The following is a 15,551-nucleotide window of genomic DNA, read 5'->3' on the forward strand; positions in this document are numbered from 1 at the left end:
AGCAGAATGAAAATTAATGACTGAGAATCTGGAGGTCAGGGAGAATAAATACAAAGAAAATATGAAGAAAGAACATACCCAAACCTGTTAGTAACCTGTCGCTTAAATGAATCTGTATCATATTTTATCTATAGAAACATGGCCAGAAAGGTCGCACCCAATTTGGTGTTTTTATCATGGCACATCAGTGAATCAACTTCAACAGAATCAATTTCAGTTCCAAAGCCCAATCCATATTCATCCCAATACTAACAACTGGGGCTGTCCTCAGCCTCACTCTCTCTACAAGACTTCTTTAGAAGTCTCCCAACTAGAATCTCAGGTGGGAACCCTTTCCCTGTGTGTCTGAGAGAAGACCCAGTCCTCCCCTCCCATCCCCTCTGCTCTGACTGTACTACTCAGAAATTCACTCAAGTTGTCCCTGAATCAAGTTGGAAAAAACTCAAACTCTGGGAAATCTCAGGATCGTCACAAGCAAGGGCTACAAATACTGACCTTCCTGTCATTCCTCTGGGTCACAACCACAAGCCTCTTCCCTTTGCTATTTATCTCCCTCCTGTCTCTGGCTCCAGCGCCTCACCAAGTGCGCTGTGGGGAAGCAAGGTGAAGACAGCCGCAGACAACAGCCTTTCTACCTTCCACTTCAGTACAACTTCCCTGGTGTGCCACCAACTTTCCAACCCCGCACGGCTCACTGCTCTGGGCTGCATCCAAACATCAGGTGTGGCCATTACAATGTGACCACAATTTCTTCGTTTTCCAAAATATTCCCATTAACCCTCTTCATCATTAAGACTTCTCGCCCTTCCCCAACACCTCAGGAGGGCAGGGAGGAGAGAAGACGGTCAACAGGTGCAGGGGTGCAGCTGGATGGAAGGAGCAACTTCTAATGTTCCATAGCACAATAGGTTGAAAACAATGCATTGAATTTCAGGCTGGCTCAGAGACAGGATTTTGAATGCTTCCAACACAAAGAAATGATAAATGTGATGGCTATGCCAAATACCTGGATCTGATCATAATATACTGTATACATGTACTGAAACGTCACACTGTACCCTATAAACTCATACAGCTACTGTATGTTGATTCAAAGTAAAAATACATGTAAACAACCAAACCTCCAGCCCTTGATCTGTGAGCCCCTCCTGCCCAGAGACAACCACTGGCACTGTCCTCTTGCTGAGCCAGCCATGGAGACACAGAACTTCCATGCCCTCATAGCTTGGGGCAATCCTACAGTCTGGCAAGATCACGCTGTCACACAACACTGTGACCGCCCTCCACGCGGTGCCTCAAGGCTGCCCTCCTGTCCCCTTCTTGCTCTTGGCTTCTCTGTTCTGGGCTATTTCCACTCTCCTCAAACCACCTTCCTAACCACGCTGCCTCTCCCTCTCACCTTGCACCCTAGCTCACAGAGAAAGGGAAAAATAAGGGAGATGACCCAGCATGACTAAAACCACGCTGGACACAGCCATGAATCAACTCTCCATTTCTCAGCTCTCTCCTATCAGATCCCAGCTCAAATAGTTACTCCTTACAGAGCCCTTCCCTAGCCCACTGGGAAAGCCACTCTCCTTGCTCCCCCGCTTAGCCCTGCCTCATTTCCTTACAGGGTACAGCACACAGGTAGGGACTTGGCCGGCGCTGTTCACCAAACTATCCCTAGTACCTACTACACAGTGGATGCTCAGTAAATAGCCCTTAACTAAAGTAACACCTATGGGAAAACGCTTTTTTTATTATTATTATTTGAAAAAGTGACAGAGAGAGCTAGAGACAGAGAGAGAGGTCTTCCATCCAATGGTTCACTCCCCAGAGGGCAATGGCTGGAGCTGCACCGATCCAAAGGCAGGAGCCAGGAGCTTCTTCCAGTCTCTCACATGGGTGCAGGGGCCCAAGGACTTGGGCCATCTTCCACTGCTATCCCAGGCCATAGCAGAGAGCTGGATTGGAAGAGGAGCAGCCGGGACTAGAACCGGTGCCCATATGGGATGCCAGCGCTTCAGTACAGGGCGTTAACCCACTGTGCCACAGCACCGACCCCAGCAAGTTCTGATTTACTTTAGCACTGAGGAATTTTTGAATTTTGGGAGTGTACTCCTTGCATAAAATTCAGCCCTTTTCCCACTGCAGACCACTATTTGGTCAGCTCTTCTCTCTACTTTTCATTCTAAATCACATCCGCGCCACTTTCTCCTAATTTCACTGCCACCTCTGTCTACCACCCTCTCAAACCTACTTGTTGTTCCAGATTTATGTTCAGTCTCTGGCTTGCATCCCCCCCCCCTCCCCGCCCCGCATCTAGTTCCTACTTTCAATAACTTCTATATGGTCAGGGCCATAGTCAGTGACCACAATATGTGTCAGCTGCTAACCACAGGTCAAACTCCACCCCAATCTCACCCTGAACCGCTTCCTCTTAGAAACCTCAGCAACACATCCTTCCAACTTCCCAGTACCCACTGAAACCTCTAAGTTTGCATCCCCTCCCCTCTACCCTCCTTGATATGCACTTGGTTGGGGACCCCTTTGCTGCCTGAATTCCCCTATGAACACAACTCTCTTGACCTTAGTCACTTCCCCGGCTCCCTGCCTCATGCCCTCTCCCATCTCGTGCTTGAGCACCAGTACCAAAGTGTTCACATGCCTCTCATTATATCTAACTGTAGACTGGATCACCTGACTCAAGGTGTTAGGATGTAAAGCAGGGGACAGTGCTGCTGGCATCCCACATGGCGCCAATACGTGTCCCAGCTGCTCCTCTTCCCATCCAACTCTCTGCTGTGGCCTGGGAAAGCAGAAGATGGCCCAAGTGCTTGGGCCCCTGCACCCACGTGGGAGACCCAGAAGAAGCTCCTGGCTTCTGATCCGCCCAGCACTGGTTGTTGCAGTCTTTTAGGGGAGTGAATCAGCAGATGGAAGACCTCTCCCCCCCCCCCCTTCTCTGCCTTTCAAACAAACTTTTAAAAATAAATCTTTATTTAAATAAAAAGATGCAAAGGAAACAAGACTCGGTAAGCAAGAGGCGACTTTTCCACGGTTAGGAGAGGTGCTACTGTGGGTATTCCACCTTCTCCTTTATCAGAACGTGATGGACAATGTACACAAATTCCCAGTCCCCACTTCACAGAACCACCTGGGAGGAATACTCACGTAGATAAGTCCGGAATAGTAGCGATCCTTCAGGTTATGTAAAACGGAAGCTTCGTTCAAGCACGTCAGCTCTGCCATATCCTCCACCTTGGAGAACTTGGGGGGGTTCATCTTCTGAATGTCGTCTTTGTTGACCATCGCTTTCTTTCCATTCTCTGCCAGCTCCACCATAACTTCATCTCCCCGTTCTTCCTTGATACTAGCTGCCTCAAAACCATGGCGTTCGGATGGAATCCACACGAGCTTTTTAGCCGTCCAATCAGCTTGGGTGGCAGGGTTGTAGATGACGGCCCTGTCCACGAAGAGATACCTCTCGGGATCCTCCAGTCCAGTTCTCTGCGCCATTGTAAACAAGGATCCGAGAGCGACTGCCTCTGAAGGAAGAGGGAGAGGGCAAAGGCAGATGTTTAAGACAGAAAATAATTCCCAAGTTTTACTTTGCTAACAAACTCCAAACAAAACCTTCAGCAAACACTAAGCGTAAACCCTTGAGCTAAGGAGCTGGGGTACTGCTCTTCATAGCCATATTAAACAAGATTCCAAGGTAAATTTCAGGGGTGACCACAAATTACGACTCTGGTTGTCTGACGACTACTCAAGACTCTCCCTCAGTTACCAAGGGCTGATGATCAGGCAAAAGGAAAAAAAAGTCAAGTTCCAGGGTGATTTTCTTTTCCTTCTTCTCATCTTTCACCCTCGCCATAAATTAAAGAGTTACAAAGGGAAAACAGCAAGGGGTTGTTGTTGTTGTGGGACAACCAGTTGAGCCAACGCTTGCGACACAGGCATCTCATAAAATCACAGCTGCCCTGCTTCACAGCCATCTCCCTGCTCATGCACCTGGGAAGGCAGCAGAGGACAGCCCCTGTTCCCTACACGGGACACCCAGATGGAGGTCTGGGCGCCTGGCTTTTTAGCCTAGACCAGCCCCAGCTGTTGAGGCCATTTGTGGAATGAACCAGCAGATGAAAGATGTCTGTCTGTCTCTCTTACTCTAACAGATAAAAGAAGATGATGACAACGGAGGAGGAGGAGGAAGAGGAAAAAAACAGAGTAAGAAGAAAAAGAACAAAGATGCTTAATAAAAGGCCCATGGAGTGGTCCTGGGATTAACGTGAGCACAACAACACAGCTACAAAGACACATGGGAACGGTCAGAGAGGGCTAAGGACCTCACATTCCACTTCAGACAACAGACTTGAAGTCCTTCCTTATAAACACAGCACATCAGCTCCCCTGTAGCTCCTCCATGGCCCGCTGTGCTCGCAATGGATCAAACGCGGCCACAATAACTTGTTTCACAGGACAGCCTGCGGACACAGGGGAGGACATCTATTCAGGTCTCCTCTTCCTTTGGCAGCAACCCCACTCCCTGCCTCCTCCTCATCAGCACCACTTCCATCAGGACTCATTCCATTACCGGAACTCCAACCTCTAAACACACTCCAGGGTGCTTCTGTCTTCCCTGGAGAGTATGTGGTCCAGAAGCAAGCAAATATTCCAGAAGATAAAGGAACCCTTGACAACCTTAGCCACGAGGCTCTGAGACTTCCACTATGAATGGGTCTCAGGATCTAATTGGTTTACGTAGCACTCATTTATCGCTGGCCATTAAGGCGCTACCAGCAGAAGCTCCACACTCTTGCTACTGAGCTTTGCCTCCTCCTACACTAGAGTGCAACTGGCGCTTGGGATCACATGACAGGATTCAGCCTTCTGATGGGAGCCCTCCTTCCTGCCTGACAGTATCTTTTTGGAATCCAATATCAACTCAAACATTTTAGCTGGCGCCCCAAATTCCAGGTTATTGCAAACGGCAGAGCCAGGGTTTCCGTGACTTTATCCAAATCAGCACAAGAAGCAGGCTGAGTACCCACTCTTGGTTTATCATATCTCCCTCACACCAGAAATGCTGGGAGTTCTCAAAGGCCAGAAGGCATGCCTTGGGAGCTACAGAGAAATCAGAACACAGGGCAACATGTTAAGAGGGTTTTAACCTTGGGTCCACAGAGGAATTTCACACTGAGATGGTATAAAAATGTTGCACATTTAGTGTGCATATGTGTGGTATTCCCAGGAGAAGACCCACAACTTTCTGCACATGGCTACCTATATTCTAAAAAATTAATCACCGATAGTGGGTACACACAGATTTAACTCCTAAGAATAATATACTAGAATCAAATAGCCCAGATTCTTCTGAAATTATTTGTTACAACGTACTGCATTATAAACACCCATGCTCTAGGAGTTGTGGCATGGCAGGTTAAGCTACCTCTTGGGATGTCTGAATTTCATATCAGAATGCTGGTTCCAGTCCCAGCTACTCTGTTTCCCACCCAGTTTCCTCCTAATGCACCCTGGGAAGCAGCAGGTGATGACTCAAGTGCTTGGGCCCCTGAAATGTGGGAGATCCAGATGGAGTTCCAGGCTCCTGGCTCCAGGCTGGCCCAGACTTGGCTGCCACAGGCATTCAGGGAGTGAGCCCCCTCTCTCTGTGTCTTTTTCTCTCTGTCACTATGCCTTTCAAATAAAAATAAAAAAATTTTAAATTAAATCCAATGAATCCATGCTCTAAAGTAGTAATTCTCAAATTCTGGCAACGTCAATAGCATCTAGAAGGCTTCTTAAAATACAGACTCCTGGGCCCCATCCCCAGGGTTGTGATTCAGCAGGTCCAGGGTGGGCCTGGGGACCTGCATTTCTTCCTACTACCTAGACGATGCTGACGCTGTTGGTGCTGGGCCACGCTTGACAGCCACTACCCCAGAGTTCCCTGGTTGCCATGGTGAGCCACTGTTACAAACAGATACACTCGGGGTAAAAGAGGATGAATATCAAAGTTGTAGGCCACTTCATAACATGGTTTCAACAAAATGCTGATGTCTAAAAAGTCAAAATAAACCTACCTTCCCCCCAAAATCACAAAACATGTGGTTCATGTTATAAACAGACTTATACAAACAAAATTGCTAGCAAGCTTTATAGCCAGACTTGTGTCTGCCTTCTTAGGCATCCATGTGCGTGAGGGCAGTATAGAAATTATTCATGGGCATACAAATGAGAGGGGTCTTCAAAAAGTTCAGGGGCAACGCATCTTATGAAGAGACTATGTGGCTCACCAGGTTAAAACCTTCAGCACCGGTATTCCTTATAGGCACAGGTTCAAGTCCTGGCTGTTCCACTTCCCATCCAGCTCCCTAATGTGCCTGGGAAGCCAGCGGAAGGTAGCCCAAGTGCTTGTGCTCCTGCACCCACATGAGAGATCCAGAAGCTCCTGGCTTTAGCCTGGCCCAGTCCCAGCCATTGCAGCCATACAGGGAGGGAACCAGTGGATGGAAGATCTCTGTCACTCTGTAACTCTGCCTCCCCTCCTTCCCCTTTGCCTTTCAAATAAATAATTAAGAAAAAAAAAAGTGTAGATTGCAAAAACTTTTTGCATCAAAAACTCATCTTTTTTTTAAAAAAAGATTTATTTATTTATTCAAAAGTCAGTTACACAGAGAGAGAGGCAGAGAGAGGTCTTCCATCCGATGGTTCACTCCTCAATTGACTGCAACGGCCGGAGCTGTGTCAGTAAGAAGCCAGGAGCCAGGAGCTTCCTCCGGATCTGCCACGCGGGTGCAGGGGCCCAAGGACGTGGGCCATCTTCTACTGCTTTCCCAGGCCACAGCAGAGAGCTGGATCGGAAGTGGAGCAGCCAGGTCTGGAACCGGCACCCATATGGGATGCCGGCGCTTCAGGCCAGGGCGTTAACTCCCTGCGCCAAAGCACCGGCCGCTAAACTCATCTTTTAAATTCATTTCTCCACAAACTTTTTGAAGGGCCCTTATATTTGCTGAAGAAGGGTTTCAAAAACTCATTACCTCTAGGACTGGTCTAACAAGATCATTAACAAGTCTCTTACCTTTCCAAAACAGACACTGCACATTGGTTACGAAGGGGGAGGCAGGGCTCTGAGGCGGAAGCATCAGAGTTGAGTTTGAGCATAGCTTATGGAACACACATTCTACCTTTCAGAACAGCAGAATCTATTTCATAAAGAAAATGCCCAGCCATAACAAAATGCTGTGTTACTCTCACTAGTCTTAGTGGGTATTAAGTGTAAATGCTGTATAGCACCCGGGAAGCTGCCTTGCAGCCCACAGGCATGCATATATTTCTTTCATTTACCTTGGGCAGGTAATTATATGCTTAAATTCACCAGATGACTCTACTTTAGAATAAGTTAATAGGTCATTCGTAGATCAGGTCCAGAAAAAGGAAATCATATATTTCAAAAACTAGCTTATCAAACTGGGACATTTATGATGGATCAGTACTTTTTTCTAGGTGGGTAAATGCTTTTAATTCAAAGAAAAAAAAAAAAAACAACAGAGGGATGGCAGTGGGTAAAGCCAATGCATGTGACACTGGCATCCCATGTGGGTGTGCTGGTTCACATTCCAGCTGCTCCACTTCTGATCCAGCTCCCTTCTAGTGTGCCTGGGTACTTACGCCCCTGCACCCACATGGGAGACCCAGAGGAAGCTCCTGGCTTTGGCCTGGCCCAGCCCTGGCTGTTCCTGCCATTGGGAGTGAACCAGTGGATGGGAGATCTATTTCTCCCTCTCCCTCTATAACTCTGCCTTTCAAATAAATAAATAAATAAATCTTTAAAAAACAAAAACAAAAACAAGAAAATCCAAGATCACAAAAGCATAATCATAATACACTCCCAACTTCGTGAAGGAAAATACAGATACCTCAGAACATTTGTGGAAAACACAAATTACCCTTTCCACTCCCTTTTTCCACAAACTTTTGGAAATACCCTCAAACGCACAATTTTTTTAAAAATGGAACAAGTATTCACTGGGTCTTCACTGGGTAAATGGGTTAACAAATCAGTTTTACTCTTCCAGATTTTTCTAGCACTTTATAAACCCAGTCCGGACAGCTGCCTGTACTGGTCACCCGGGGACACAACAGGGGAGCTACACACACTGAGGAACAGGACGGGAATGGGCCCCACCCTCCGAGTGAGCTTCCGCTTCTCCACGACCAAGAACCTACCCTTCCTTCAACTCCTGACCCAAATGCCACCCTTTCAGAAGTTCTTTTCAGGTCAATCCGGCAACTTAATCCTCCTCCTAACGTTCTGTACTGCTCATCCGGCATTCTTGCCCTGCCTTGTACTGCACCGCAGGGCTCAGCAGGCAGTGGATGTCCCACTGCTGTTTGATCATGGAGTTCACCAGGCCCGTAAAGATGGTTTGCTGGGTTTAACTATTCGCTTGTGAATCTTCCCTCCATTGTATGTGTGGTACCCAACCTGGACAGACTGGCTTTTCACAGTACACCACTCCCAAGTGCTTTGCCTGTTCGAAGACTACTACTCTGATTTTTAAAATAGCAAATCCTATTGTCATATATTACCAACTATGACCAGGCACTATTCTAAGCTGTTTACATATATCAACTCTCAATCCTCACAACAGCACCGTGAGGCAGGTACTATTAATATCTCCATTGTTCAGATGAGGAATCTGGAATATGGGCAAAGTCAATAACGAGCCCAAGGTCACAGCTAGGAAAGCAGCAGAACTGGGATGGAACCCAGGGTGCAGGTCCAGCGTGCCTGCTACAGCGATGGAAGGCAGGAGGGAGGCAATCTGGCAATGCATTGTAGCCCATCACCCGGTGCTGCCCTACCAAACAAATACCTTGTCTGCAGGAGCTCGGAGGGTGGAACCCGAGCCAGGGAACACACCGGCACAATCTGGCAAAGGCTTTATATTTTATAGAAAAAAAAAACACACCTATATTTAGGGAAAAAAGTAACAAACAGGAATGCGGAGGTCTCTCTTGGTGTCATCTGAACTCTCTAATTACCACCAAGGCGCTTCTCGCTGTATGAATCAGACCCTTACTGCCCCAAAGTTCCTGTTCTCATGTTTGGCTTTAGCCATACACATCCCTGGGGTTTCATCCCCCAGGCTTATTGTTCAACTTCTAATGAAACTTCCCCAGCTGCCGCCCAGAACCTACCACAGGTGCAGATACCAGGAGAAAATTCAATTTTATAATTTTGCTTGCCTTCAGAGAGGCAAACAAAAATGACGGGGAGGGGATCCATCGTAAGTCATCCTCTAAAAATGGATGAGCCAGAACAGTCGCGTCCATGCGTGTGAGGCCACCCTCAAGGTTACTTCCACGGTGGCACGGCGTTCAGTCTGTTAATTCACCAGAATCCTGCTTAACCAGACCGCAAGAGGCCATTATCACCCATACCATCTCCCAGTTAATTTCTTTACATTGCGCTAAATATTTCCCAAAACTTGGAACCAGGGGCCAGGAATTTAAATCTTTGTATGTGATAACAAAGTATACAAACCATCAAAGCAGGCAGCCTTGTACCCTACAACAAGCCCTTCAAAATTTCCTCCATCTCACCTTCCACGCGGCCTGTCTTCATTGTAATGATCTCCCCAAGGAGCCCAGATAAAAAGCCGGGCTCTCAAAGGTCACATCCCTTTGCTGCAGGAGCTGGGGTGAGATCACACAATTCTGCCATATGTTTGCTGCAGATAAGGCCGGGGGAACGAGCTGGATTTAAGATGCAGAAGTAAGGAAGATGCATAAAATGGCCACTTTTGGAGAACCCGAGACAGACAGGGCACACACTTAACCCATCACAAGCGTGGAGCCGGGAGAATCATTAATAAGGACAGGCTGATGAAGCAGATCACGCAATAAATAGATTTATAAAGTTCTCCAGAGTGAGAGACGATCAAGAATAATTTAAACCTCACTCACAGAATGCTCAGTTACCATGTTAAAAATGAAAAAAATAAAATAAAATAACCCTACCCATCTCGGCAAAGCCCAAGTATTACACTTCGTGTGATATTTATTATTCGGCGGAAACGGCGGTCTTTGTTTCTCCGCAGTCGGGATCTGCCCCAGCCCGGCCCAGCCCAGCCCAGCCCCTGCCAGCACCGCAGCGATCCTGGCGGGAGCCGCAGAGGCCCCGAGCAGCGGAGATAACGGTAGCCGGCGGAGGCCGCGCCTGCCCACCCCTCGCCGCCCCGGGTCGGGCTCCTTCCTCCGGCCCCGGTGCCCAGGCAGGCCCGGCCGGGGGCCTCCCGCCTTCCCGGGCCGCACCCGCCCACCACGGGCCCACAAAAGCCCCCCGCCAACGCCGGCACTCCGCAGCCCCCGCTGCCCTCCGACCCAATTCCAGTCGGCTTCCAGGGGCTCAGGGCGTGACCCCCCATCTGCAGCGAGGCGAGCGGGGGGGACCGCGGCGAGCCTTTCCCAGAGCCCTCACACAATAAAGGGATCCCGAGGCGAGCGCCGACCCTCCCCCCGGCCGCCCGGCGGCAGCGCGCCCCCGCCACATTTCCCGCCGCGGCGGTCCGCGGAGCGCGCCCGCGGACGCCCCCACGCCCCTCGGGCCCTCCCGCCCCGGCGCCGGCAAAGGCCCACCCTCCCCACGCCCGCGGCCGGCCCCGCAGCCCCCAGCCCGCCGCGCGCTCCGCCTCCGCCCTGCGGTCCCCCCACAGGTCCGGCGCCCGTCTGCCCAGCCCTCGGCGAGCCCCTCTCCCACGCCCGGGGGCCAGGCCCGGCCTAACCCACCACCCAGCCGCCCCTCCCCGGCCGGCGCCCCCACACACCGGGGTCCTACGCCGGGACCCTTGCGGCGGACTCCACGCCGCCAGGGATCCCACACGCCGAGGACCCCTAACCCCCAGACAGACCCCTCAGGGGTCGCCCTGCCGCACTCCCGGGCCCTGACCCCCTCAGGGGGTTTCACTCAAGGACCTCATTCCCCGTCCCTGCAGGGGTTTCTCCGCCTCCACCCACTGGGGGTCCCGTTATCTCCTCCCCCACCCCCACCCCCGGCCCCAGCCCAGGTTCCAGCTCGCACGAACCTGAGGTCTCCGCAGCACAAACCCTCCAGCCCAGACCCCCGCTGCCTTCCTCAACTCCCGCTTCAGCTCCGCGCCTGCCCTCCAAGGCCACCCGGTCCCGCCAGCCTGGGAGCCTCTCCACCCTCCCAGAACCGTCCCTCCGCCCCGGGCCGCCGCACCTCTCACCTTCAGCCGAAGATGGTGGCGCCGGCGCACGTCCCCAGCAGCGACCACAGATCCGGCGCCTCAGTCCCAAACCCACCGCTGCCTCCGCCGGGCTCCTTTAGCACTGCTGCTTGGGGCTGCCCCACCCACTCCCACCCTCATTGGGCCAGCTCCACGCCCATCACCACCGCCCCCAGACCCACTGGTCCGTTTGCGCGCCCATCTCCAAGGGAAGACGTTAGCAACCCGAACGAAGCTACCTTCCCGACTAGGCTCCCCCCACCCACCTGGAATGGTGCTCATTGGCTCCCGCTCCCAGCCCAGGCCACCGAAGTCCCAATCTCATAGGCTGGCCCTCATGCCCATCACAGATTCCGGGAGGTGCGGCCGGGGCAGTGGCAGGCAATTGGCTGGCTCGGGCGGAGATGGACAGCTGAGGGTGGCTGAGCGCCCCGCGATCCCGCCAGGCAGCGGGTGCGGAGCTTGCGGCGGCCGGCGCGCAGCCCTGACCCAGGCTATGCGGGTAGTGGGGCAGGTGTGCCGAGGTAGGAGCCCGAGCTCCGGCTGCACGCGCCTGGCCCTACCGTCGGGCTGCCGTTGCAGCTCCCTCGAGCGCCTGGCCTCCCTCTGGGTTGCCGCAGCCGGCGTGTCCCGCAGCCGCGGAGTCGCGGGCCCCGGGCGCTGCCTGCAGGGGCGGGGCCGGAGCGCGGTCCAGAGGCCTGACGTCACCCCCCGGCCGCGGCTCTGCGGCTCACCTGCAGTGGGGGAGGGTGCAGCTCCGCCCCTGCGCCCGTGCTGCCCGGGGGCCCGGGCTGCGGTCAGCGCTCGGACGCGGTGCGGGCACCTCGGACGCGGCGGGGGCGCCGAGCGCCGGAGAGCCGCCGCCGCATTTTGGGGTGTCAGCGAGCGGACGGACTCACCGCCTCGCCTGCAGGCAGAGCTGAGATTCCAGAAGAGGGAGAACGAACCGGCATTGGCGAGGAGACTTGGAAGAAAAAAAAAAAAAAAAGACTCCCTGCAGCTCATTTATTCATTCGTCCATTTACTCATTCATTCGTTCATGGGCGCTCCCTACGTGAGCGGGGCTGTGAGGGGTTCGCCGGCTTCCTGAAGTGCTGTGGTAAGCCCCCGGGGGGCCCATGGGGACGTCTGAGACCTAGAAGAAGGGGGGAAAATGGCTCCAAAATAAAGGGAGGAAACTGGAAAAAAAATCGAAGCTGATAAATATTTAATGAAATGTCTGAAAATGAAGCCAACTGCAACATAACTCACATAATTATATATGCATGAATAGGGTAGCGTTTAAGTCGCACCAACAAGATGATCGGTTCTCTCAGGAGCTGGAAATTATCAAAATCCTTCCGGAAAACTCACAGCAAGATCACGTTATTTAATATCAGATATCGGTGCATTTTCATACGTGCGGTATGCCTAGGAAACTTCCAATCTAGTTTAAAAAAAGTGAATTAAAAAAAAAAACGAAAAAGGCAGGAAGTGATAAGGTTGGTGGAATTCAGAGAAGGCCCCCAGGCAGCTAGCACAGTGCAGAGTCCTGAGAAAGTCAGGCCCGCGTTGTCTTTTGTCCGCCAGCATCTGGTCCCCTCCCCCACCTGCCACCTGGGTCTCGGGCCCTAGTGCAGGTGTCATCAGACTTGACCCCGTGAGGAGGTATGTCTTCCTATGCAGTCTGCAAATGGGGTGCAAGTTAACTGGATGAGACAGGTAAACAACATTTCTCTTGAGGTTTTTTTTTTTTTTTAATGCGTTTAGAGAAGAAGGCACCGAAGTCCTGTGTGAATGCAGTATCCCAGGCTTACAGCATCCACACCCAAGTAGCCCCATCAGCCACGGAGTCAGTGGCTTCCCATACTTTTCAACTCAGTGGGCCATCAGAAGAGAAGGGCAGAAGTTCACCAGAATTTACTTCACGGAGATGTTGCTCTTAGTGAGAAATCAATAAACAAGAGAACGGCCCCAAACGTATCCTGAGACCTGGTGTTCCACCAGCACTTGGGTTCTAGATCGTCAACTCTGCTACACCTGGATGGGAGGAAAATTGGCAAAACCTGTTCTTCCTAGCTCTTCTTCATCTCACCACTCAAGCTCACTCTTCCCACCTTCCCCGTGTAAGCTAAAGAGACCAGCCCCGAATTCTCTGCTTCCTCCCCCCCATCCCAGTCCCATTCCAGCTAGCTCCGGCCAAGAATTTGCTGCCATGTTGATGAGGAAAGTACCAGACTGACAATCTGGTACTTCCATTCAAAGACCTGGCTTTGAATCCAACGCTGTCATTTCCTAGGTATTTAACCTTTGACAAAAGACTTAACCTCATCGCTAAAAGGAAGATGGAAATATGTACTTCAAGGGCTCCCTTAATGATTAAGTAGCATGATGATGTATTTGAATAAATAGATAGAAACTTGTCTTTTATTCCAGTGTGCAAGTTTATTAGCCAAGAGTGAGAGACCCTCCTCTCCACAGTAATTTCTGCTGGTGAGCTAGGCTGCTTTCATCTCAGAAGAAAAAGTTCACAGACCATTGTTTTGCAGGGCCCAGGTCAGACGTCCAAAGTCATTCCCTCGGGGCTGGTGCCAGCCCATGAACTTGTTTTGTTCCATCTGTAGAGGACTGATATGCAGCATTTTTTTTTTTAAATTTGAATGAATTCCAACATGTAAAAATCAAGAGCTCTCCAATGTCCTTAGCCATTAGGGAAATACAAATCAAACCCACAAGGAGATCCCACTTCACACCCACTAGAACATCCACAGGCCAAAAAGCAGGATGATAACAAATGTGGGTGAGGATGCAGACACACAGGAACCCTCCCTCCGTCGTTGCTGGTGGGAGTGCAAAAATGGCACAACAACTTTGAAAGATAGATTGGCAGTTTCATAAAAAGCTAGACATATTGTGTGGTTTTGACCACCATGGAAAAAATTAAGTTACACATAAATGAGGATAAGATCCTACAATCCTACCCTAGGGTATCCATTAAAAAAAAAAAAAAAAAAAGACTTGCACACAAATGTCAAGAGCAGTGTTTTTCATTATAGCCAGAAGATGGAAGAACCTCAGTGTGCATCAGTCAGCTGGCAAATGGGTGAGTGCAAGTGGTATATCATACAATAGAACGCCATCCAGCAAGGCAAAGGGACCAACCACACACAGATGCAGTAGCACAGACGAAACTAGAAACCATGCTCAGTGACAGAAGCCACATGCAAGAGGACACACAAGGAATCACCCCATTTAGGGGAAGCACCCCTTAAAGGCAAAGCACCAGAGGCAGAAAGTGGAAGGCTGGTCGTCTCGGGTGAGGACTGGGGTGAAGGAGGAGGACAACACAGGCATTAACAGAAAATGGGCACGAGGGATCTTTCTGGATGGATGAAAAGGTTCTAAAACTGATATACGGTGATAGTTGCACAACTTGGTACATGTACTAAAAAAATCATTGAACTGTACTCTCTGGGAATTACGTAAAGATGCAAACTATACCTCAATGGTTATTTTTAAAAATCAAGAAAAAAGAACTATCACAAGGAAATCCTGATTTGCAACTTCCCTTGAAAACTGGAAGATCTGGAAATTCAGCAGCAACTTGATGCCTTAGCTACTGCTCATTTTTAGACAGAGCAAGCACTCTCCTGGCTGCCCCAGTCGCCACCACTCCCTATTATCTCTTACAGCTGACCTGACTCACTCAGTGAGGTTATTAATATTCCTGGTCTTCTAAGACACGCATTTGAATTTTCAAACCCTGTCATGCCTGTTGACTTCTAAGATCAACCCCAAGTGATAGGAAAAGGGTGATGGTTTTCAGTTGACAAGCTGTTTCCCTGACAGTGGTGAAACAGTGGGAGGTTTGGGGTGTCTGTGAGGCAGGACCCCCTTTAGGAATATGATTCTTGCAGGTGGTGGAACCCCAGGGCATGGACCCCTGCACAGGCACCCCACAGCCCACCCAGGGCAATAGTACCTGACCAACATGAAAATCCAGTGGTCAACTGTGGTGTCTTGAAAGCAAAGGATGCATATAAACACAAAGACTCCAATAAAGCTGAGAAAGAAGGAATCTTCCAGAATTTTCCTGGGCCGCTTATGTTTGGGAGTTCTGGAAAAATCCATAAGTAAGGATTCCCAAAAAATTACAAATTTAACGTTTCTCATCAACCATTTAAGATCTGATTTAGAAAAATGAAGGTATAATAATCCTTGCAATCTAGGATCCTATGGCAAGCCTCACCTGTGACACGTTTTTGCCCTATTATAGATTTATTTATTTATTTGAGCAGCAGAATGCCAGAGAGAGGGAGAGGGGGAGACAGAAAG

General features: G+C 50.3%; 1 protein-coding gene across 22 annotated transcripts in view; it reads right to left on the reverse strand.

The window, feature by feature from the left end:
* Positions 1 to 11,902, reverse strand: part of MYH10 (myosin heavy chain 10) — a 139,899-nt gene extending 127,997 nt beyond the window's left edge. For 4 of the 22 annotated variants that reach the window (XM_089318355.1, XM_089318354.1, XM_089318351.1 and 1 more), the window contains exons 1-3: positions 11,238 to 11,342; positions 4,334 to 4,466; positions 3,157 to 3,530 (exon numbers count right to left, since the gene is read on the reverse strand). In XM_089318355.1, coding sequence (XP_089174481.1) covers positions 3,157 to 3,501 — 345 coding nt within the window. In that variant the 5' untranslated portion in view covers positions 3,502 to 3,530; positions 4,334 to 4,466; positions 11,238 to 11,342. The other 18 variants (XM_089318338.1, XM_089318341.1, XM_089318339.1 and 15 more) reach the window with 8 other exon arrangements.
* Positions 11,903 to 15,551: the final 3,649 nt, after the last annotated feature.

Source organism: Oryctolagus cuniculus, chromosome 17 (genome assembly GCF_051225735.1).
Source record: "Oryctolagus cuniculus isolate XC-2025 breed Fujian yellow rabbit chromosome 17, ASM5122573v1, whole genome shotgun sequence".
Lineage (NCBI taxonomy): Eukaryota > Metazoa > Chordata > Mammalia > Lagomorpha > Leporidae > Oryctolagus > Oryctolagus cuniculus.